At 39.5% G+C, this 25,602-nt stretch overlaps 1 protein-coding gene across 2 annotated transcripts in view; it reads left to right on the top strand.

Moving 5' to 3' along the window:
* Positions 1-11,875, top strand: part of IQUB (IQ motif and ubiquitin domain containing) — a 78,920-nt gene extending 67,045 nt beyond the window's left edge. For both annotated transcript variants that reach the window (XM_061414564.1, XM_061414565.1), the window contains 3 exons: positions 4,067-4,315; positions 5,590-5,775; positions 11,497-11,875. In XM_061414564.1, the coding sequence (XP_061270548.1) occupies positions 4,067-4,315; positions 5,590-5,775; positions 11,497-11,679 (618 nt within the window). In that variant the 3' untranslated portion in view covers positions 11,680-11,875. The remainder of the gene's footprint in view (positions 1-4,066; positions 4,316-5,589; positions 5,776-11,496) is intronic.
* Positions 11,876-25,602: the final 13,727 nt, after the last annotated feature.

The following is a 25,602-nucleotide window of genomic DNA, read 5'->3' as shown; positions in this document are numbered from 1 at the left end:
TATTGGCAGTTCTCACCAAATCATTTTGTCAAATCATTGTGTAGAACATCTGAAACTAACATAATATTGTACATCAAGTAATATATTTCAATACTTAAAAAATATAATAAATACAAGTCCTTCCACCAGAAAAAAGAAGACTCAGATGATAGCATCTTTGAGTAAGAGTACTTTTAATTAATGTATCAGATGAGGTAATATCCAAAACAACTTGTACAACTCAATGGCAAAATAATTTTAATCCAATTTAAAAATGGGCAAAGGACCTGAACAAACACTTTCCTGAAGAAGGCATACAAATAGTTAACATGTATATGAAAAATTGTCACTCATTATCACTAATCATCAGAGAAATGCAAATCAAAACCACAATGAAATATCACCCCCTCAATGTTAAAATGTCTGTTATTAAAATAACAGAAGATAACAAGTATTTGCAAGGATGTGAAAAAAAGGGAATCCTTGTGTACTGTTAGTGGAAATGGAAATTCATACTGCCATTATGGAGGTTCCTCAAAAAGTTAGAAATAGAACTACTATATAAAAATGCAGAATTTCAGAGTTTGAACACTGATGAATGAGCCAACCCAAATTTAGTGTGAAGTTGGAATGAAATGAGAACACTTGTTTTAGTGGGCTTTTATTTATATATGAATTTATCTATTGCCTGTAAGAAAAATTAATACAGAATAGCACCAAAAATCTAAATTCTTCTTAAAAATAAGTGTCAAAGGACTTTTTTTCCCCCTTCTTTTTGGAAAGTTTTCTTGCTATTGCAACTCAAAGCCTCTACCTACTCATTTTTTTCAGCCAGTTAATTTTCTAGGTGATTTTACCACATGTATCTAAAAGTTGATGAACAATAGAGTTTTAACATTTTGACAGAGCGAATGAATATGACTTGAAATTTAAATTTTTCATAGAATAGAAAGTTAGGGAAAAATATAACTTTAAGATTAACCAACTATTTATCTCATTCTAAGATAAGTTAGACAAGGCTGTGGTCCTAGTGTGATTAGATTGACTAGTTTTCTGTGAGTATTTTCAGTGTGTCTGCCCTCTGATGCCCTCTTGCAACACCTACCGTCTTACTTGGGTTTCTCTTACCTTGGGCGTGGGGTATCTCTTCACGGCTGCTCCAGCAAAGCACAGCCGCTGCACCTTACCTTGGACAAGGGGTATCTCCTCACCGCCGCCCTTCCTGATCTTCAACGTGGGATAGCTCCTCTAGGCCCTCCTGCGCCTGTGCAGCCACGGCTCCTTGGAAGTGGGGCTGGTCCTCCCGGCCGCCACCCCTGGCCTCCGGCGTGGGGAAGCTCCTCTCGGCCGCTGCCCCTGACCTCGGACGCGGGGTAGCTCCTCTCAGCCAGCCCCCAACCTCGGACATGGGGTAGCTCCTCTCCGCCATTTCTGCACTGTCGCAGCCTGGCACTCTCGGCCGCTGCCCCTGACCTTGGACATGGGGGTAACTCCTCTTGGCCACCGCCTTTCAGGCATGGGGTCCTCCCGGCTTCTGCCCCTGACCTTGGATGTGGGGTACCTCCGCTCGGGCGCACTTTGCCTGCGCTTAGTGCGCTGGTCAGGTCAAGTGGGCCTTAGAAAGCATCACTATGAACAAAGCTAGTGGAGGTGATGGAATTCCAGTTGAGCTATTTCAAATCCTGAAAGATGATGCTGTGAGAGTGCTGCACTCAATATGCCAGCAAATTTGGAAAACTCAGCAGTGGCCACAGGGCTGGAAAAGGTCAGTTTTCAATCCAATCCCAAAGAAAGGCAATGCCAAAGAATGCTCAAACTACCGCACAATTGCACTCATCTCAGATCAGATCAGTCGCTCAGTCATGTCCGTCATCCTCTGTCGTCCCCTTCTCCTCCTGCCCCCAATCCCTGCCAGAGTCTTTTCCAATGAGTCAACTCTTCGCTTCAGGTGGCCAAAGTACTGGAGTTTCAGCTTTAGCATCATTCCTTCCAAAGAAATCCCAGGGCTGATCTCCTTCAGAATGGACTGGTTGGATCTCCTTGCAGTCCAAGGGACTCTCAAGAGTCTTCTCCAACACCACAGTTCAAAAGCATCAATTCTTCGGCGCTCAGCCTTCTTCACAGTACAACTCTCACATCCATACGTGACCACAGGAAAAACCATAGCCTCGACTAGACGAACCTTTGTTGGCAATGTAATGTCTCTGCTTTTGAATATGCTATCTAGGTTGGTCATAACTTTCCTTCCAAGGAGTAAGCGTCTTTTAATTTCATCGCTGCAGTCACCATCTGCAGTGATTTTGGAGCCCCAAAAATAAAGTCTGACACTGTTTCCACTGTTTCCCCATCTGTTTCCCATGAAGTGATGCCACCAGATGCCATGATCTTCATTTTCTGAATGTTGAGCTTTAAGCCAACTTTTCACTCTCCACTTTCACTTTCGTCAAGAGGCTTTTTAGTTCCTCTTCACTTTCTGCCATAAGGGTGGTGTCATCTGCATATCTGAGCTTATTGATATGTCTCCCAGCAATCTTGATTCCAGCTTGTGTTTCTTCCAGTCCAGCGTTTCTCATGATGTACTCTGCATATAAGTTAAATAAACAGGGTAACAATATACAGCCTTGATGTACTCCTTTTCCTATTTGGAACCAGTCTGTTGTTCCATGTCCAGTTCTAACTGTTGCTTCCCGACCTGCATACAGATTTCTCAAGAGGCAGGTTGGGTGGTCTCACACATGAGGCACTCATCTCACATGCTAGTAAAGTAATGCTCAAAATTCTCCAAGCCAGGCTTCAGTAATATGTGAACTGTGAACTTCCTGATGTTCAAGCTGGTTTTAGAAAAGGCAGAGGAACCAGAGATCAAATTGCCAACATCTGCTGGATCATGGAAAAAGCAAGAGAGTTCCAGAAAAACATCTATTTCTGCTTTATTGACTATGCCAAAGCCTTTGACTGTGTGGATCACAATAAACTGTGGAAAATTCTGAAAGAGATGGGAATACCACACCACCTGACCAGCCTCTTGAGAAATCTGTATGCAGATTAGGAAGCAACAGGTAGAACTGGACATGGAACAACAGACTGGTTCCAAATAGGAAAAGGAGTACGTCAAGGCTGTATATTGTCACCCTGTTTAATTTAATTTATATGCAGAGTACATCATGAGAAACTCTGGGCTGGAAGAAGCACAAGCTGGAATCAAGATTGCCGGGAGAAATATCAATAACCTCAGATATGCAGATGACACCACCCTTGTGGCAGAAAGTGAAGAGGAACTAAAAAGCCTCTTGATGAAAGTGAAAGAGGAGAGTGAAAAAGTTGGCTTAAAGCTCAACATTCAGAAAATGAAGATCATGGCATCCGGTGCCATCACTTCATGGGAAACAGATGGGGAAACAGTGGAAACAGTGTCAGACTTTATTTTTGGGGGCTCCAAAATCACTGCAGATGGTGACTGCAGCCATGAAATTAAAAGACGCTTACTCCTTGGAAGGAAAGTTATGACCAACCTAGATAGCATATTCAAAAGCAGAGACATTACATTGCCAACAAAGGTTCATCTAGTCAAGGCTATGGTTTTTCCTGTGGTCACATATGGATGTGAGAGTTGTACTGTGAAGAAGGCTGAGCGCCGAAGAATTGATGCTTTTGAACTGTGGTGTTGGAGAAGACTCTTGAGAGTCCCTTGGACTGCAAGGAGATCCAACCAGTCCATTCTGAAGGAGATCAGCCCTGGGATTTCTTTGGAAGGAATGATGCTAAAGCTGAAACTCCAGTACTTTGGCCACCTGAAGCGAAGAGTTGACTCATTGGAAAAGACTCTGATGCTGGGAGGGATTGGGGGCAGGAGGAGAAGGGGACGACAGAGGATGAGATGGCTGGATGGCATCACTGACTTGATGGTCGTGAGTCTGAGTGAACTCCGGGAGTTGGTGATGGACAGGGAGCCCTGGCGTGCTGCGATTCTTGGGGTCACAAAGAGTCGGACACGACTTAGCGACTGAACTGAACTGAAGATAAGTTAGCTCTTAACATTTTGCCTGGCTATTAAACTTCTCTTTCTTTCTCTTTTTTTATTGTTTAGGTCCCTCAGGACCCATTGAAGTTCTATAAGAAAATTTACTTTTGCCACAGTTGCCAGCTCTATTTGCCTTCTACAGAGTTTCCTGTATCATCCACCTCACACCGCATTTACCACTGTCGTCAGTGCATTAACCTTGACAATGAGAGTCGAAAACGAGAATCATATTTGAAGTACAAATGTTTACTTCAACGGCTCTACTGTTCAGAAGCTGATTATGAAGATGGTTCTGAAATTGCTTTCCTGATACAGGTATGATGAGTAAATGTTGCCAATCATGGATGAAACCTGTTCATTGATTTTACAGAAAAGATTTCTTCTTTCCCATCCAAGCCTTTAAAATAATGGTTCTTCTTCCTGTGTTTATGCTTTCTGAAGCTTGCCCCTCTGGCAGTCCTAAGTTTATATATGCAGTCCTCTTGATAAAAAGTCATTTCAAGAGCTGTAGCTAATATGCTTTAAATTTTTAAAAAGTTTATAAGCAGTTATTTCATTTCCCCCCTTTCCCTCTTTTTTTTTTTCACTAAAACAATGATGTTTTTAATAACACTAACTGAATTGCTTATTCTTTTTCACATCTTAATTTCCTAATTTCTAAAATAGGAATAAAATGATCTGCAAATAACCCTGAGGATAAGCTGAAAGTTACTAATGAATTTTAGAAAGTACTTAATACCATATAAATGTAAGGTACAACTAGCATGTTGGAAGAAATACACACTGCTTTCTCTGGATGCAGTCATGACTGTGAGATTGGTAACATAGTTTGGGCAGAGTGAGCAGAGATTGGGCTTCCCAGGTAGCTCAGTTGGTAAAGAATCCATCTGCATTGTTGGATACCCTGGTTCAATTCTCTGGTTGGGAAGATCCCCTGGAGAAAGGATAGGCTACCCACTCTAGTATTCTTGGGCTTCCTTGGTGGCTCAGCTGGTAAGGAATCCGCCTGCAATGCGGGAGGCCAGGGTTCGATCCCTGGGTTGGGAAGATCCCCTGGAGGAGGGCATGGCAACCTACTCCAGTATTCTTGCCTAGAGAATCCCCATGGACAGAGGATCCTGGTGGGCTACAGTCCATGAGGTCACAAAGAGCCAGACACAACCGAGCGACTAATCACAGCACACACACATGGGGACTGAAAGGCTTCCCTGGTGGCTCAGTTGGTACAGAATCTGCCTACAATGCAGAAGATCTCCTGCAATGTAGCAGACCCAGGTTTGATCCCTGGATCAGGAAGATCCCCTGGAGAAGAAAATGGTGACCCACTCCAGTACTGTTGCCTGAAAATTTCCATGGACAGAGGAGCCTGGTGGGCTAAGTCCATGGAGTCCCAAGAGTTAGATACAACTTAGTGACTAAACCACAACCACCACCATGTGTGCTGAAAACCTCATGAATAATGTTTCCCTTTAAAAAATACACTCAATTTGTTTTTTCAAGGAATATAATAATCTTAAAGAAATTTTATGGTTAGAATAAAATTTTATGTTTAGAATATTTTTATCTTAAAAATATGTTTTGACATGCAGCTACAAGATATACAGTACCTGACAGAGAATATCTGGGCATCCCAGTCTGTGCTCAGTGCTTGGAAGGATCTCAATGATCTGGTCATGGTTAGATGGGATAAGTCTGTGGAATGGTCTCCCTGGAACTGCATTCTTCTTACCAAAGATGAAGGCGCTACTCATCTCAAGCTAAAGAGTATTGAAGAGGTAAGAAAATCAATCTGTGACCTTAGTTTGATCACTGGAATTATTAGAAGTAACTTGACTGCCTTTTAGGGTTTCCCTGATAGCTTAGCTGGTAAAGAATCTACCCACAATGCAGGAGATCTGGGTTTGATCCCTCGGTTGGGAAGATCCCCTGGAGAAGGGAAAGGTTACCCACTCCACTATTCTGGCCTAGAGAATTTCATAGACTGTATAGTCCACGGGGTCGCAAAGGGTTGGACATGACTGAGCAACTTTCACTTTCACTTGACTGCCTTTTACTACATTCCATGCATAATTTGAATAGTTTCATTGGATTAAGCAACAGAGAACCCATGGATAACAGTAACAAATACCTGGATGGTATGTATGGCAGAGATTGAAATTTAAAGGAGGTTAAGGCACAAAAGGGAGAAGGCAATGGCACCCCACTCCAGTGCTCTTGCCTGGAGAATCCCATGGATGGGGGAGCCTGGTGGGCTGCAGACCATGGGGTTGCTGGGAGTCAGACATGACTGAGCGACTTCATTTTCACTTTCATTCATTGGAGAAGGAAATGGCAACCCACTCCAGTATTCTTGCCTGGAGAATCCCAGGGACGGGGGAGCCTGGTGGGCTGCCGTCTATGGGGTCACACAGAGTCGGACATGACTGAAGTGACTTGGCAGCAGCTTGGCAGCAAGGCACATAAGAGATAAAGATAAGACATCTGGAAGTCTTACAAGTACCTAACATGAAACCACTCCCTCCTAATAATAGCAAGTTCAAGCACACTAGTACCACAGTAAATTTCACAAGAGCCAGGGATATTATTTAGTTTTTTTGTGTCTATATCTCTAATACTTACAACAGTATCACAGAGTAGATAATTAATATGTATTTGTTGAGTGAATAGATGAATACTATCACCAGATAGGTATTATGGAACCTAGAATCTGTCCTTTGATTATTCTTTACAGGTCTGCCTAAAAGCACACTAACTTCTCAGATAAATTCTGTTCATAATTTTGTGTCCTAAATGGCAATCCTACCAATGCGGTGTAGTTCTGAGGCTTAATTTTTCATTTGCTTCCAACTAGCTAGGAGTGGGGAAAGTGCTATAAAAATTAAACACCATTTAATTTCAGTAACTTACAAGATGCAATCTGTAAAACATTTTGATGAACAGAATTGAGGGGTCCCTGATGAGTTCTCAGAAAGCTCCGTTTGCACTAAGTAAACCTGTGATCCCAACAGCTGATACTGAATCTCTGCTTCCCACTGATTAAATTGCTGTACTTATTTGATGCAAGATGTCAGCTAAGGGAAAATAAAGAAATGACTTCAAACATAATAGTCATTTTGAATCGTGCTCTTCCCTGTAGGTGTTTTTACTGGGGAGGGGGAAGGTATAAAGAGGAGGAAGTAATTAAATAGTTCACTTTTTTGAATAATTTTCCAGTAGATGCCAGGATAAGAAAAATTTCACTCTAGGGACTGGAGGAAAGGGTAACAAACTGAAGCCGTGTTAAATATTATATTTAGTGAACTAAGCTGCCCCATAAATATTCAATTACTGGAAGCCTAGCCAATGCTAGCAGAATCATTTCATATAGGAACCATAGTGGAATTGAAGTTCATTCCCAAAGGGGATATTCCACTGCTTCTACAATTAATGCGCAAGCTCCCTTTGTGTATTTAATCAAGTTACTGCGGTATCAAATTAAATGTTTTATTCACATGCGTTTCTAATTTCAGGATCTTATTGAATTTCTGTAAATAGAGCTCCATTTACACTAAGTAAACCTATTGTAAATAAAGAAGTGACTTCAAACATAATTGTTATTTCAGACAAACTAAAATAAATTGATGTTTTATGGTTTGGGACTGGTGTAATTTTTAAGTATTAATATTCATCCTAGTTAAAGAACAGTTTATGTCTTGTGGCAAAGTAAAGCATTTCCAGAATTTCCTAGATACACAGAGCTATTTGCTATCAAAGGGCTTCCCAGGTGGCACTAGTGGTAAAGAACCCGCCTGCCAGTCCAGGAGACATAGGAAAGGCAGGTTTGATCCCTGGGTTGGGAAAGTCCTCTGCAGGAGAAAATGGCAACCCACTCCAGTATTCCTGCCTGGAGGATCCCACGGACAGAGCCTGGTGAGCTACAGTCCATAGGGTCGCAAAGAGTCGGACACTACTGAAGTGGCTTAACACACATTTGCTATCTCATTGAGAAAAAAAATACTTAACCATTAAAATAATCTTGACTCCTACAGTCAGTCATGACACAAATTGTAGGGAAAGCATGGAGAAAGGCTTCTGTTCTCTGAACTGTATATGAGGCAGATCAGTTTCTCACAGTGTGTACACTGGCCAAAGTAGGAAAATGGTGGATTTAAAGTCAGGAGACCTGACCCAGTATTTCCCCATCTGTCACTGAGGATCCACAGGACATTAGGACCTGCCTTCTTTGCTTTGTAAAATTTTATAAACATTAGCTAAAAACATGAATCTGGTATAGAGGATTAGAGTGCTATGCTTAATCGCTCAGTTGGGTCTGACTCTTTGTGACCCCATGGACTGTAGCCTGTCAGGTTCCTCTATCCATGGGATTCTCCAGGCAAGAATGCTGGAGTGGATTGCCATTTCCTCCTCCAGGGGATTTTCCTAACCCAGGGATCGAACCCAGGTCTCCCTCATTGCAGGTGGACTCTTTACTGTCTAAGCCACCAGGCAAGTCACAGAGGGTAAGTAAGAGTAGCCTTAGCTTGAATTCTGACTCTATCACTTATGAGTTGCAAGAAGTTGGGCAAGTTTGTTACTGTCTCAATACCCCAGTTTTCTCATATATAGCATGGGGATAATGAATATTGGATATTTTTCCATATTATATTATTCTTTAAGAGTTACTTATTGTTCCTTTTATTGTATGTAACATAATGTGATATTCTCATCTTTAATGACTGATTTGGCTTTGTTTATGCACTTTGAAAATCTATAAGGTTATCTATGTGTATTGTTTAATGTTGTATTAATATTAATATAACATAAATGTGTCAGTATTCCTTGAATGAAATATGGACTAAGAAGTGTTGGGAGGAGGTTAGATGAGGGTTTTTTTGTTTTCTTTTTTTTGTCGCACTGTGCATCATGTGAGATCTTAGTTTCCTGACCAGGGATTGAACCCGTGCCTCCTTGGAATGCCAGTGAACTCCCTAGGTGAATTTGTCTGTAGAGAAGAATTTTTTTTTTTATTAAAGTATAGTTGATTTATAACATTATAGTTAGTTTCAAGTGTAAAACATGTTTCAATAGTTTTATAGATTATATTCTATTTAAAGTCATTATAAAACAATGGCTATATTTACCTATGCTGTACGATATATTCTTGTTGCTTATCTATTTATACAAAGTAGTTTGTGTTGCTTAATCCTATCTTGCCCCCACACCTTCCTTTTTCCCACTAGTAGTTACTAGTTTGTTCTCTGTATCTATGACTTGTTTCTGTTTTGTTTTGTTATATATATTTGCTTTATTTTTTGGATTGCACATGTAAGTGATAATATAAAGCATTTGTCTTTCTCTTTTTGACTTATTTCCCTAAGCATAATACTTTCTACGTCCATCTGTGTTGCTAATGGCAGCTTTTCTTTCTTTTTTAATTGAGTATTATTCCATTGTGTATATGTATATATATCCCAGAGAGGAAACCTTAAAATAAGCCCAGGATACTTCTATGTAATGTTTTCTGTAAGAATGCCATGTCCTCTGGCTCCTTTTCTCCAGGGCTTTCTTTACCCTAACACTGTGGAAGCATCTTTAGGAAGGAGATAATCTGACCTTTCAGAAAACAAATTTTAGGAGGAGGTACAGGTAGTCTTTGTGATTTGGTTGAAAAGAAGAGTCAGGTAAAATTAATAAAGAAAATAAATGGTGTTTGTTAATTCAACCATAATTTGCTTTTGAATCTGAGGGTTACTATGATGAGTGCTTGAGGAAAAACAGAGAAATCTAATGGATACAATTCTTGATCATCTCAGTTGCATTTGAGCTTAGCTGTAAATAACAAATTAAGCAATTTGCAAGCAAGTTAACTTAACAAATTAACCAAATATGGGGCTGCTTTTCTTATATAACAGGAATCCAGAGTTTGGCAACGACAGGGTGGTTGTATGGTAGCTCTACAATGTTCTCAAAAATCCAGGCCCTCTGACGTCTTTCACAGCCATATTTAAACTTTGGCTTTAATCCTAATGATTGTGCACTCTTAGAGATAGATAGCTACTTTACCTCCTGCATTATACCCACCTCCTAGATACAGCAAAAGCCTAAAGGTACTTAACAGGTGAGGCTTCCCACTCCCGAAGAGCTTCCCTGTAAGCTTTATCCAGTGACTTCTTTTTAAAAAATATACACATATACATATGTGTGTGTATATATATTCACATATATATATTTCTGCCATGTATATATATGTGTGTGCATATATGTGTGTGTGTATATATGCATATATATGTGTATATATATATATATATACACATACACACATACATGAAAGTGAAAGTCGCTCAGCCATGTCCGACTCTTTGCACCATTCTCTAGGCTAGAATACTGGAATGGGTAGCCTTTCCCTTGTCCAGGGGATCTTCCCAACCCAAGAATCCAACCTGGGTCTCCTGCATTGCAGGCAGATTCTTTACCAACTGAGCTCTCAAGGAATGCCAGAAACTTGTCATATGATCAACCCTAGCTATAATAAAGGCTAAGAAAGCTGAGCATGTCACAGAATACACAATCGGGCCCCTCTGTAAAATCAGGCCTCTAAATATGAATGGAAGGGAGAATGAATATTGGATTGGCAACTTGCAGTGTGCCCCTTTTATTAGAAAACAGATGTTTTCTTTGTCTGTAATGTGGCAAAGCTACCTAACAGAGAACATTCAAAGTGCTGTTACAGCTGTGGAGAGACAGGGACTGTTAAATGTTAGTAACAAAGAAAAATGGAAACGCACAAAAATTTGTTAAAAGGCAGGAAGATTATTTTCTGTTTAGAAGACAGAAGAGAAATAGTGCAGACACTCACATCTGTGGTAGTAAAAAGGGTGACAGAAAAGAAGTTTACATGGTCACAGCACCATTGTTTATTTATTTAATTTTTGTTTTATTATTGGAGAATAATTGCTTTACAATGTTGTATTAGTTTCTGCTGTACATTGTGATCTTTATTTTGAACTCTGGAGATATAAGGGGAAGGACTAATTTTAGAAAAAAATTCAAGTTGGTAATTGTATCAGTATTGAAATAGATTTAAAGAGAACCAAGGTGACAAGAACATTCACACAAAAATATTGATTGTTTACCTAAGGTGACCAGAGACACATGTATGAATAAGACCCAGTTTGAATCTTTAAGGAGTCTTTTTTATTATCATGGAAGAGACTTTCAAGTAGATAGTGAAGTCCAAGGCAGAATGAATTAAATATACATTTAAAAATATATGAAAGTGCTTGCAGGTATGGAAGAAGGAGGGGTTAGTTTGGACTCAGGTCAGAGAGAAAATCTAGAAAGACTTCCAGGTTTAAGTATCAAAAGCTGAGCCCTGTAAAATGATGGACAAAGTGAGGGAAAAAAAAGTTTCCTGAGCTGAAAGAACTGACAAGCAAAGGCACTGAGGCATAAACGTGTTTTCGTTTGGCAAGATTTATCAATGACATTTAATACAATCTGACTTTTTTTCTTTTCAGGGATATGAACCCTTGTTTATTCACAAGATCAAACACAAACACTTCCTAGCTAAGAACTATTTTTCTCAAATTCCGCTACTGGCTTCATTTTTACTTGATGATGGTGAAGTAGAGGAAATCAGAAAGAAGCATCAGTCAGAACCAACAACTAAGATTTTAGAAGTCCACAGGCCTGGTCCTTAGAAGATCCAGGACTCTTTGTTTGATGATCAGAATTTTTGTCCACTGCTAATAGAGTAATACAGAGGTCACACAATACAGAAGTAGAATTTTATCCTTTTATTGATTTTAATTGTTATACTGTCATAAGTTTTATGGAGAAAACATCCCCATTGCTTTATTGTTAGTGTGAAATTTAAATATAATTTTGTTACTGAAATTAATATTTCAAAGAGAACATTTTATTTTTACTTTTTCTACATTAATTTATTTAAAATTTCATGTACATCATATTAAAGGTAAAATCAATGTACAAACAATCAGAGAAGGGCAAGTAGAAGACTGTGAGCATTCCTCTGTTGCCCTGGAGTAAGGCATCTGACTATATAGCTCTTGCTCACAGTGATGGGAGAATGGTGGAGTACAACTGAGGTGGGGGAGCAACCAGAGCTGTTGGATCATACATGAAAAAGGGCAGCACCTCAATTTAGGGCTAGGAAAATAACCACAAAGAGTGAAAAAGATAGGCTCAACAGCAGAGAGACTTTCCTTGATAAAGTCAGGTCTTCTGGTAAATTCTTTTTCATCTCGCTAAAACTACAGCTGTCTTTTTATACAAATCTCCAAATATCCACAGCAGAAGGGGTGGGAGATGGTGTCAGGCTGGAGGGCAATCAGCAGGGAAGAAGTTCACTTGTGGCCTGCTATTACAGAACCCTGGTCTCAGGATACCTGAAAGCAACTAGCTAAGAAGTTAATTCCCCTGCCTTTGAAGTAAAGTATCTGCATTCTTCTAGTTTATTACCTGATGAGCATGCCTCCCCTAGCCCACTAACAAATGAAAAACCACAGAAGGGGTTTCCTTCCTTCTCCTTTATGAGGACTGTATTATATGGATAAAGGCCTAAACAACAGAACAGAGCAAAGATATATCCCAGTATCACAAAAACAAGCTGATAAAGAAAGGAGAGTCACCATATACGCAAAGATTCAAAAATCAAAGAGATCCTTTTGAGGAGTGAAAATACATATTTATTTAACAAATCTCTTAACTATGTTAAGGACATTTAATAGCATTTTTCATCCTTTGGGAAAAATACTAGGAAAAATTACTATTACTTAAATAATTACAATAAATAAATAGATAAATATTTATTATTTATTTAAATAATAAATAAATAGTTGCTGAATCACAAAAACACACGGATGGCAATGAAGAACAGATCTGGTACTTGAAAGCTAAAACTAACATGGAGATTGGGTGATTTAGCATAAGATAGTCCCCTGGAATTCAGAGGAAAATTTCGAGAAATGAGGTAAATAAGCAAAACAATAAGTTTAACAGATTTTTTTTTGTCCACCCCAGAAACAGCATAAGCCTAAAATGGAGTATAGAAGGAGAAACAATTAATGAAGATTTAAAACTGATTTCCCTAACTAAAAAGACATATATCCTTAACTGTATAAAGTGTCTACCAAGAACTGGGAAAATTAATATAGAGACATACATAGACACAACTTCATGACATTTCTGGATTTCAAAAATTTTGGACAAATTCTATAAACATTCAAGTTGGAGAGGAAAAACCACAGACACACACACAAAGTCAGTAACAATAGCATTAGATTTATCTTCCCCAGTGCTAAATACCAGAAGGTAAAGGAGGAACATTTCTATTGAAGAATTTTGAATTTTGAGTGTGAAAAAATGAATTGAGAGTTTTACTTTCAGGCAATTTTTTTGGGGGGGCGGGGGGATGAAAACAACAGGAAGACATTGTTAGGCAAGAGGCATGTCATCCGTCTGTATGGACTCATTCTGTACTCCAGCTGACCTCGACACTGTGGAGGAATGACCTGGGCATGATAGTCTGTTTGAGAAATGGCGGTGAGCATTAAAATTTCAAGATTCTTTCTAAAGGATCATCACTTAAATGGTTATGGAACAATGTAATGAACACAAATAATTTTTCAAAAAATGTCTCTACTGCAAAAAACAAAAATCGGAATCAAAAACAACAGAAATACCCTGAGTGTTTTAACTAAATTCTGTTGTAGGAAGATCCAGGGGGATAAAGTGTTCCAGATCTTTTCAAGGGGAGATGAGCAAATAGATAAGTAGGTAGGAAAGAAGATACTCAAATATGTAGTTAAAATATTTAAAGGCAACTCCTAGCAGAATGAAAATGGAATTATAAACCCCACATTTCTAGAGAGACAAGGGAATAGCAGCAAAGAGGAGAACTATTGTGAAATAAAGAGGTTTTGTGTGTATGTTTGTCTTTTAGGTTAAGAGGAAGGAGGTATACATGAGAGAAAAACAAGATTAAAAATATCACAGTGCATAAATTTGAATGGGTTAAAATTCTAGTAAAGGACAGTTATTCTCATGTGGTATCAAAGGAGTGAATTACAAGCTGTATGCCAGATATGTATCCCCAATAAAATGACATTTAAGGATATTTAGCAACACTATATCAGTCATATGCAAATAGACACCTCCTATAACTCCAGTCCTAGGTGTTCACTGGAAGGACTGATGCTAAAGCTGCAACTCCAATACTCTGGCCACCTCATGCGAAGAGTTGACTCATTGGAAAAGACTCTGATGCTGGGAGGGATTGGCGGCAGGAGAAGGGGACAACAGAGGATGAGATGGCTGGATGGCATCACCGACTCGATGGATATGAGTTTGAGTGAACTCCAGGAGTTGGTGATGGACAGGGAGGCTTGGCGTGCTACGATTCATGTGGTCGCAAAGAGTCGGACACGACTGAGTGACTGAACTGAACTGATAACTCCAAAATAATTGGCAATATTCATATCAAGGATGAAATTGAGAAGAAAAATAACAGAGCAAAAGAAGTTATTTTGGTAAATTGCTTTTCACAATATAAATTAATAATCTCTACATTAGGTATGAAAGTAGGTTTAAAACAAAAAGTCAATTAGGAAACAGTTCTCCACAGGTTTTTAACGTTTCTGCATGTCTTTTGAGTAGAAGTACTTAGTTCTTTTTTTCCAAGGATACTTGTAAAACAAACAGTCTTAGAAGACAGAGATACTGTTTACCGTTCCCTATAAAAGACTCAGCATCTCTCAGCCCGCATTCTCAACCTGTAAAGCAGCTCACTGTGTGCCTGTGTGTCACCCTGAGGGAATTAGGGCAAAATGCTGATATTCTGGCTGCTGTTGTTTCTGTGAACAATAAACTGTGCTTTATCTCTGACCCAGGAGTTTCATGTCTTCTCCTATCGTTTATGAACATGCGGCACCAACCTTGTTAGCTTGTGGTTAGGGTAACATTTCAGATACTTCACAGTTCTTGACTCAGAAAACCTTCAAAATGAAAAAAGAGAGAAATGAGTCAAGAAGTAGAAAATACTGTTTCTCTTGTCTTTCCAGGAACACTGGGTGGGTGATGGCAATTCTCCAGCCATTTGAAGTGAGGCAGGATTATGTAACAATGCTTTTGCCCTATGTAATTTAGGTAGATCATCTCGTGTCACTTTTGAGCAACGAAGGAATGAAAGATTCTGATTCTAAGAGATATTCTTCTAATATATATAAAAAGAATGAATACTCCCCACCTCATGAGACCAGCATATCCCTGATATCAAAATTGGACAAGGATAACACAAGAAAGAAAACGATAGGCCAATTTCTCTCTGAATATAGATGCAAAAATCCTAAATAAAACATTAACAAACCAAATCAAAAAAAATTTAATAGTATTTGGTTTCCCTGGATAGTCTTCATGTGCCTTTTCAGCTCTTCCCTCCTTCCTTCCCTTCTCAGCTTTGTGCCCTCGGATGCTGATCTTTACGCACTGCCTCAATGAGTACATAATATCACTTAGTAGGATTTGATCAATAGGAAGCATCAGAAAGAAGTTTGAGGTCTGAGAGAAAGAGGTTGGGATATTTATTCCCCTGGCTTTTGGTCAGTTGTTGGCAAGTGACTTCTTTTAATCGCCCCCAGATGCCAGCTCTAGTTGGATGGCCAACCCTCCTATTCTACAACTCTCTGAGTTCTGGGGATCATTCCTTCTTTTTACTTCTTCAGCTTACGGGTCATAATGACATTCTTATGTAGCTAGGTTAAGGTGCTTCACGTTTTTATTTCCTTAAACCATGTCATCTTTGTAAATAGTCCTTTTACTAAGTACTTCTCAAATAAGCCAGTTTGAGTCTGCTAACAGGTTCCTTCTGAACCCTGAACAAAACAGTAATTGGTACCAGTTGTAGTCCCAGCAAATGGATTTTAAAATGTAATCCTAGGCTTGAGCTGGTCACAGGTTTAAGGAGCATGAAGGTACCCTTCATCCAGGAAATGGTACACTAGTAATATGTGGAATATATAGAATATATGCAGAGTATATAGAACATATAGAATATGCAGACTATAAAGCTGAGCACCAAAGAATTGATGCTTTTGAACTGTGGTGTTGGAGAAGACTCTTGAGAGTCCCTTGGACTGCAAGGAGATCCAACCAGTCCATTCTGAAGATCAGCCCTGGGATTTCTTTGGAAGGAATGATGCTAAAGCTGAAACTCCAGTACTTTGGCCACCTCATGCGAAGAGTTGACTCATTGGAAAAGACTCTGATGCTGGGAGGGATTGGGGGCAAGAGGAGAAGGGGATGGCAGAGGATGAGATGGTTGGATGGCATCACCGACTCAATGGACATGGAGTTTGAGTAAACTCCAAGAGTTGGTGATGGACAGGGAGGCCTGGCATGCTGCAGTCCATGGGGTCACAAATAGTTGAACACAGCTGAGCGACTGAACTGAACTGAATATGGAGAGTGCAATAACATCATGATTTCTCAGTGCATCACCAGTGGAGGCATGGAATGGGGTGAAGATGGAAGATAAGCTTAGGGAGGTCAAAGGGCTGAGGCAATTAGTTTGATAACAAAGATTGTGTCATAAGATGGTCTTTCTTACACTAGAGAGAATCCATAAAGAAAAGGATATATTGAAAATCTTGAATGTCCAACACAGATCCAGAGAGAAATTTGGAAAGCCCTTAAGAAAACTTTAAAGAAATTATCTCCTGTTTATAGAGAGAAGAGATGGTAAGGATTAAGCCTGGAACCTAACTGTAAGGTGTGTAGAGTTGTCACTTAGATGTACACCTAGGTTAGATTTCCTGCTAAGGTAAGTATACTGGTGAGGAAGAAAAAGGTATGGTCTGGTATGAGTTAGCCTGTACTGTATACTGAAAGAGTTGCAGGATTGTGTTTATTCTTACTTAGAGCCAGGGGTGTCCATGCAAGAATTTTTGTAAAGGTATGAGACTAAAAGGGGTAAAACACAAGATTGTATCAAGCCAAATTGAAGTTCTTGCCTAGAATTCAGGATTTAATGTGTCGGCTTGAAGCTGTGAGAATTGCTGGATATGTTACCTGGAGCCTAAACTCAATGGCAACCCACTCCAGGATTCTTGCCTGCAGAATCCCAGGGATGGCAGAGCCTGGTGGGCTGTCGTCTATGGGGTCACACAGAGTCGGACACGACTGAAGCGACTTAGCAGCAGTAGCAGCAAACTCAAAACTCAGCCTGTATCAGTGAGTTTGAAATGCCTGAACTTCACTGGAAAACATTACTCAGGAAGATGAGTTGTTGCAGTGTTATGTGCAGCTTTCTCAGACATGTCTTAATGGTGTCTACACTGCACAAAAAAAGGATCTTCACCAAGGCTTTAACAAATACGAGCATAAGTGGATTACTAGCATCCTTGAAAAATTTGTGGTGGCTGTTCCATGAAAACTGGAGATGACAGTGGTGGCTGCAGTGATATCTGACAGCCTGATTTAAAGGGAATAATGCAATCCCCAGTGCTAGAAGCCAGGTTGAAACTTAACCATCAGGAAAACAGTGGGCAGAGTTATAATAAGAACCCTAGGGGCAGAGTCCCTGCAAGGATTTATAACAATGGTTAATTGGTAATCAGTCAGATCTACAGGCATGAAATGGACAGCTGTATTACTGAATAGTTTCTTAGGGAGTCTGTAACAAATTATCATGAATTAGGTGGTTTAAAGCAACAGGGATTTCTTCTTTCACAGTTCTGGAGGCCAGAGGCCTGAAATCAAGGTGTAAGCTGAGCCTCTTTCTCTCTCTATGTCCTGTGGGAGAATTCCTCTGGCTTCTGCTGGCTCCAGGCATTCTTCGGCTGTTTTGACCACATTACTCCAATTTATACCTCTGTTGTCACCTTGTCTTCTCTTTGTGTGTCTGTGTCTTCTCTTATCAGGACACCTGTCATTGGATTAAGATCCTACCTGGCTAATCTGGGATGATCTCATCTCAAGATCCTTCACATCAGCACATGATCACATCTGGAAATATTCTTTGCTCAAACAAAGTCACATTTACTTGGTTTTAGGAACCACCATTCAATCCACTATAGCAGCCTACTATGGTTCCATTTGACATATACAAGCAGAAAAATTCTAGTTCTGAAGGGCAGAAAAAAATTTATTTAAGGTACAGTACTGAGGCATCATGGACTCTTACAGAGTTCTCAGACTTAAACTATTTCACAGTTAAAGTAGCATATTAAAAATTTTAAGAGTTTAGCAAAAAAAACAAAAAAGAAAAGAAAATAATGTAGTGGATGCTCTTGGCTTGAGAAAAATGTATATCCTGTTGGAGAATATAGTCTGTAGATATCCATTATATTCAGGTGATTGAGGGTGTTGTTGAATTCAATTACGTCCTTTACTGAATTGCTGCCTACTGGATCTATTTATAATAGAGGGGTATTGAAGTCTCCAACTGTGAAAGTGGATTCATCTATTTCTTGCAGTTCTATCAGTTTTTGACTCATGCAATTTGAGGCTCTGTTGTTAGGTGCATACACGTTAAGGACTGTTATGTCCTCCTGGATAATTGACCCCTTTATCATTATGTAACGCCACTCGTTATGGGGCTTCCCAGGTGGTGCAGTGCTAAAGAATCTGCCTGCAACGCAGGAGACGCAGGCAGACAAGGGTCCTATCCTTGGGCCAGGAAGATCCCTTGAAGTAGGAAACGGCAACCCACTCCAGTATTCTTGCCTGAAACCCATGGACAGAAGAGCCTGGAAGGCTGCAGTCCATACGGTCGCAAAGAGTCAGACACAACTGAGCATATATTATGCATGCACACACACACAATTCCGCTCTTTATCCCTGAGCTTTCCTTGTTTTGATGTCTGCTTGATCTGAAATTAATGTAGCTACTCATGCTCTCTTTTGATTAGTATTAGCATAGAGTATCTCTTTCCACTCATTTACTTTTCATCTGTATTAAAATTGTCTTTGTATTTAAAGTGAGTTTTATGGAGGTGAGTTTTATGAATCTACCTGCAATGCAGGAGACCTGCAATCCCTGTGTTGGGAAGATCCTCTGGAGAAGGGAATGGCTACCAACTCCAGTATTCTGGACTAGAGAATTCCAGGGACAGAGGAGCCAGACCATGGGGTCGCAAAGAGTTGGACATAACTGAGCGGCTTTCACTTTCACTTTATGGAGGCAACATATAGGTAGGAATTGTTTGACGATACACATTGACAATCTCTGTTTTTTAATTGGTGCATTTAAAACAGTGACTTTCAAAGTGATGGTTAATATAGCTGGAATAATTTTAATATCTTTCATGTTTGTTACTACCTTCTTTCTGTTACATAAGTTCTTTGTTCTTACTCTGTTTTCTGTTCTTTTTCTGCTATTTTTGGTTTTAATTTAGTATTTTATATGAATCTATTGTCTCTCCTTTCTTAGTTATATTTACTCTAATATTCTTATGGTCTCATCAGATATACTTGTTTTTTAAATTTTCTCATAGTTCCCATATTATTTAGTTGTTGACTTCCCTATTTAGCAGCAAAGATTCTGCCTTCAATGCAGGGAACCCAGGTTTGATCCCTGGGTTGGGAAGATCCCCTGGAGAAGGGAAAGGCTACCCACTCCAGTATTCCTGCCTGGAAAATTTCATGTACAAGAGGAGCTGGATGGGCTACATTCCATGGGACTGCAAAGAGTCAGACATGACTGAGTAACTAACCTTTTCACACTTTAGTGATTACCCTAGAGTTGGCAATATACCTTTACAACTAATTTGAGGCCACTTTCAAATACCACTGTACCACTTCACAGGTAGTCGTAGTGACTTATAACAACAAAATAATCCTATTTCCTCCCTTCCATCCCGTGTATTGCAGCTGTCATTTGTTTCCCTTATATAAGTATCAGTTCAGTTCAGTTCAGTCGCTCAGTTGTGTCTGACTCTTTGCAACCCCATGAATCGCAGCATGCCAGGCCTCCCTGTCCATCACCAACTCCCGGAGTCTACCCAAACCCATGTCCATCAAGCTGGTGATGCCATCCGGCCATCTCATCCTCTGTCGTCCCCTTCTCCTCCTGCCCTGAATCCCTCCCAGAGTCAGGGTCTTTTCCAATGAGTCAACTCTTCGCATGAGGTGGCTAAAGTATTGGAGTTTCAGTCTTAGCATCAGTCCTTCCAATGAACACCCAGGACTGATCTCCTTTAGAATGGACCGGTTGGATCTCCTTGCAGTCCAAGGGACTCTCAAGAGTCTTCTCCAACACCACAGTTCAAAAGCATCAATTCTTCGGCACTCAGCTTTCTTCACAGTCCAACTCTCACAACCATACATGACCACTGCAAATACCATAGCCTTGATTAGATGGACCTTTGTGGGCAAAGTAATGTCTCTGCTTTTGAATATGCTATCTAGGTTGGTCATAACTTTCCTACCAAGAAGTACGCGTCTTTCAATTTCATGGCTGAAACCACCATCTGCAGTGATTTTGGAGCCCAGAAAAATAAAGTCTGACACTGTGTCCATTGTTTCCCCATTTATTTCCCATGAAGTGATGGGACCGGATGCCATGATCTTCGTTTTCTGAATGTTGAGCTTTAAGCCAACTTTTTCACTCTCCTCTTTCACTTTCATCAAGAGGCTCTTTAGTTCCTCTTCACTTTCTGCCATAAGGGTGGTGTCATCTGCATATCTGAGATTATTGATATTTCTCCCGGCAATCTTGATTCCAGCTTGTGCTTCTTCCAGCCCAGCGTTTCTCATGAAGTACTCTGCATATAAGTTAAATAAGCAGAGTGACAATATACAGCCTTGATGCACTCTTTTCCTATTTGGAATCAGTCTGTTGTTCCATGTCCAGTTCTAACTGTTGCTTTCTGACCTGCATATAGGTTTCTCAAGAGGCAGGTCGGGTGGTCTGGTATTCCCATCTCTTTCAGAATTTTCCAGACAGTCAAAGGCTTTGGCATAGTCAATAAAGCAGAAATAGATGTTTTTCTGGAACTCTCTTGCTTTTTTGATGATCCAGTGGATGTTGGCAATTTGATCTCTAGTTCCTCTGCCTTTTCTAAAACCAGCTTCAACATCTGGAAGTCCACGGTTCATGCATTGCTGAAGCCTGGCTTAGAGAATTTTGAGCATGACTTGACTATCATGTGTGATGAGTCCAATTGTGCAGTAGTTTGAGCATTCTTTGGCATTGCCTTCCTTTGGGATTGGAATGAAAACTGACCTTTTCCAGTCCTGTGGCCACTGCTGAGTTTTCCAAATGTGCTGGCATATTGAGTGCAGCACTTTCACAGCATCATCTTTCAGGTTTTGAAATAGCTCAACTGGAATTCCATCACCTCCACTAGCTTTGTTCGTAGTGATGCTTTCTAAGGCCCACTTGACTTCACATTCCAAGATGTCTGGCTCTAGGTGAGTGATCACACCATCATGATTATCTGGGTCGTGAAGCTCTTTTTTGTACAGTTCTTCTGTGTATTCTTGCCACATCTTCTTAATATCTTCTGCTTCTGTTAGGTCCATATCATTTCTGTCCTTTATTGAGCCCATCTTTGCATGAAATGTTCCCTTGGTATCTCTAATTTTCTTGAAGAGATCTCTAGTCTTTCCCATTCTGTTGTTTTCCTCTATTTCTTTGCATTGATTGCTGAGGAAGGCTTTCTTATCTCTCCTTGCAGTTCTTTGGAACTCTGCATTCAGATGCTTGTATCTTTCCTTATCTCTTTCGCTTTTAACTTCTCTTCTTTTCACAGCTATTTGTAAGGCCTTCCCAGACAGCCATTTTGCTTTTTTGCATTTCTTTTCCATGGGGATGCTCTTGATCCCTGTCTCCTGTACAATGTCACAAACTTCCGTCCATAGTTCATCAGGCACTCTGTCTATCATATCTAGTCCCTTAAATCTATTTCTCACTTCCACTGTATAATCATAAGGGATTTGATTTAGGTCATACCTGAATGGTCTAGTGGTTTCCCCTACTTTCTTCAATTTAAGTCTAAATTTTGTAATAAGGAGTTCATGATCTGAGCCACAGCCAGCTCCCGGTCTTGTTTTGCTGACTGTATAGAGATTCTCCATGTTTGGCTGCAAAGAATATAATCAATCTGATTTCATTGTTGACTGTCTGGTGATATCCATGTGTAGAGTCTTCTCTTGTGTTGTTGGAATAGGGTATTTGCTATGACCAGTGCATTTCCTTGGCAAAACTCTGTTAGTCTTTGCCCTGCTTCATTCCGTACTCCAAGGCCAAATTTGCCTGTTACTCCAGGTGTTTCTTGACTTCCTGCTTTTGCATTCCAGTCCCCTATAATGAAAAGGACATCCTTTTTTGGGTGTTAGTTCTAAAAGGTCTTATAGGTCTTCATAGAACCGTTCACCTTCTGCTTCTTCAGCATTACTGGTTGGGGCATAGGCTTGGATTACTGTGATATTGAATGGTTTGCCTTGGAAATGAGCAAAGATTATTCTGTTGTTTTTGAGACTGCATCCAAGTACTGCATTTCAGACTCTTTTGTTGACCATGATGGCTACTCCATTTCTTCAAGGGATTCCTGCCCACAGTAGTAGATATAATGTATCTAGGTATTATGTATATAAGTAGTAGGTATTATGTATATAAGTATACATAAGCATATATATGTGTGTATAGTTAATACATTTTGCTAATTAATTAATCTTAACTAATCTAACAAATTTATCTGTTAGATTAAGAACAAGAAAAACAAAAGTTTTGATTTTATCTGCACTTATTATAGTGTTTTTACCTCTAGCATTTTGTTTTGGTTCTCTTAGGATTTCCATCTCTCTCCTTACATTGCCCATCTATTGTGGGTATTGTCTACTTTATCCACTAGAGCCCTTAGCATATTATTTAGAGCTGTGTTAGGTTCCTGGTCTCATAATTTCAATATCCCTGCCATATCTGGGTCTGGTCTTGATGCTTGCTATATCTCTTCAAACTGTGTTTTTTGTCTTTTAGTGTGTGTTGTAATTTTTTTTTTTTTTTTAAGTAACGGGGCACTAATTGGGTAAAAAGAACTGCTGTAATGTAAGACTTCAGTAATGTGGTGATAAGGTGTGGGGGGAGGGGAAGTGTTCTCTAGTTCCACGATTGAGTGTCAATCTTTTAGTGAGTCTGGTTTGTGACTTCACAGGTACTCACTGGTTTCTGTTTTTCTTTTTCACTTAGTGGGACAGGATGGACTAGAGTGAGACGAAATTGGGCATTTCCCTTCTCCCTGGTCAGTTAGGCTCTGATAAAGTCCTAGTAGGTCTATCTCAGTTAGTTTCTCCACAGGGCAGACTATGTTCAGAAGAACAGAATAATTTGGCATTTTGTGAAATGATTCATTTCCCCATGCAGCTTTCTAGAAGCATGAGGGGATTTTTCTCTGGTGTTCATTGTGAGAATCTTGTAAAGCTCCAGGAAATAAAACTTAACAAAAATGTGGATATCTCTGATGATTTGGTCCCATGAATTTTATATATATTTTTTCTTTACTTTAAAATATTGTATTGATTTTACCATACATTGACATGAATCCGCCACAGGTGTACATGTGTTCCCCATCCTGAACCCTCCTCCCACCCCCATCCCCATACCATCCTTCTGGGTCATTCCAGTGCACCAGCCCCGAGCATCCTGTATCATGCATCAAACCTGGGCTGGCAATTCATTTCACATATGATAATATACATGTTTCAATACCATTCTCCCAAATCATCCCACCCTTGCCCTCTCCCAGAGTCCAAAAGACTGTTCTATTCATCTGTGTCTCTTTTGCTATCTTGCATACAGGGTTATCGTTACCATCTTTCTAAATTCCATATATATGTGTTAGTATACTGTATTGGTGTTTTTCTTTCTGGCTTACTTCACTCTGTTTAATAGGCTCCAGTTTCATCCACCTCATTAGAACTGATTCAAATGTATTCTTTTTAATGGCTGAGTAATACTCCATTGTGTATATGTACCACAGCCTTCTTATCCATTCATCTGCTGATGGACATCTAGGTTGCTTCCATATCCTGGCTATTATAAACAGTGCTGCGATGAACATTGGGGTACATGTATCTCTTTCAATTCTGGTTTCCTTGGTGTGTATGCCCAGAAGTGGGATTGCTGGGTCATATGGCAGTTCTATTTCCAGTTTTTTTAAGGAATCTCCACACTGTTCTCCATAGTGGCTGTACTAGTTTGCATTCCCACCAACAGTGTCAGAGGGTTCCCTTTTCTCTACACCCTCTCCAGCATTTATTGCTTGTAGACTTTTGGATAGCAGCCATTCTGACTGGCATGAAATGATACCTTATTGTGGTTTTGATTTGCATTTCTCTGATAATGAGTGATGCTGAGCATCTTTTCATGTGTTTGTTAGCTATCTGTATGTCTTCTTTGGAGAAATGTCTGTTTAGTTCTTTGGCCCACTTTTTGATTGGGTCATTTATTTTTCTGGAATTGATCTGCAGGAGTTGCTTGTATAGTTTTGAGATTAATTCTTTGTCAGTTGCTTCATTTGCTATTATTTTCTCCCATTCTGAAGGCTGTCTTTTTACCTTGCTTATAGTTCCCTTTGTTGTGCAGAAGCTTTTAATTTTAATTAGGTCCCATTTGTTTATTTTTGATTTTATTTCCAATATTCTGGGAGGTGGATCATAGAGGATCCTGCTGTGATTTATGTCAGAGAGTGTTTTGCCTATGTTCTCCTCTAGGAGTTTTATAGTTTCTGGTCTTATGTTTAGATCTTTAATACATTTTGAGTTTACTTTTGTGAATGGTGTTAGAAAGTGTTCTAGTTTCATTCTTTTACAAGTGGTTGACCAGTTTTCCCAGCACCACTTGTTAAAAAGATTGTCTTTTCTCCATTGTATATTCTTGCCTCCTTTGTCAAAGATAAGGTGTCCATAGGTGTGTGGATTTATCTCTGGGCTTTCTATTTTGTTCCATTGATCTATATTTCTGTCTTTGTGCCAGTACCATACTGTCTTGATGACTGTGGCTTTGTAGTAGAGCCTGAAGTCTGGCAGGTTGATTCCTCCAGTTCCATTCTTCTTTCTCAAGATTGCTTTGGCTATTCGAGGTTTTTTGTATTTCCATACAAATTGTGAAATTATGTGTTCTAGCTCTGTAAAAAATACCATTGGTAGCTTGATAGGGATTGCATTGAATCTATAGATTACTTTGGGTAGTATACTCATTTTCACTATATTGATTCTTCCAATCCATGAACATGGTATATTTCTCCATCTATTAGTGTCTTCTTTTATTTCTTTCACCAGTGTTTTATAGTGTTCTATATATAGGTCTTTAGTTTCTTTAGGTAGATATATTCCTCAGTAGTTTATTCTTTTTCATTGCAATGGTGAATGGAATTGTTTCCTTAATTTCTCTTTCTATTTTCTCATTATCAGTGTATAGGAATGCAAGGGATTTCTGTGTGTTGATTTTATATCCTGCAACTTTACTATATTCATTGATTAGCTCTAGTAATTTTCTGGTGGAGTCTTTAGGGTTTTCTATGTAGAGGATCATGTCATCTGCTAACAGTGAGAGTTTTACTTCTTTTAAAGTTTGGATTCCTTTTATTTCTTTTTCTGCTCTGATT

This window comes from Bos javanicus, chromosome 4, assembly GCF_032452875.1.
Source record: "Bos javanicus breed banteng chromosome 4, ARS-OSU_banteng_1.0, whole genome shotgun sequence".
NCBI lineage: Eukaryota > Metazoa > Chordata > Mammalia > Artiodactyla > Bovidae > Bos > Bos javanicus.
Note: the sequence above shows the minus strand (reverse complement) of the source record. Positions and strands in the feature narration are given on the sequence as shown.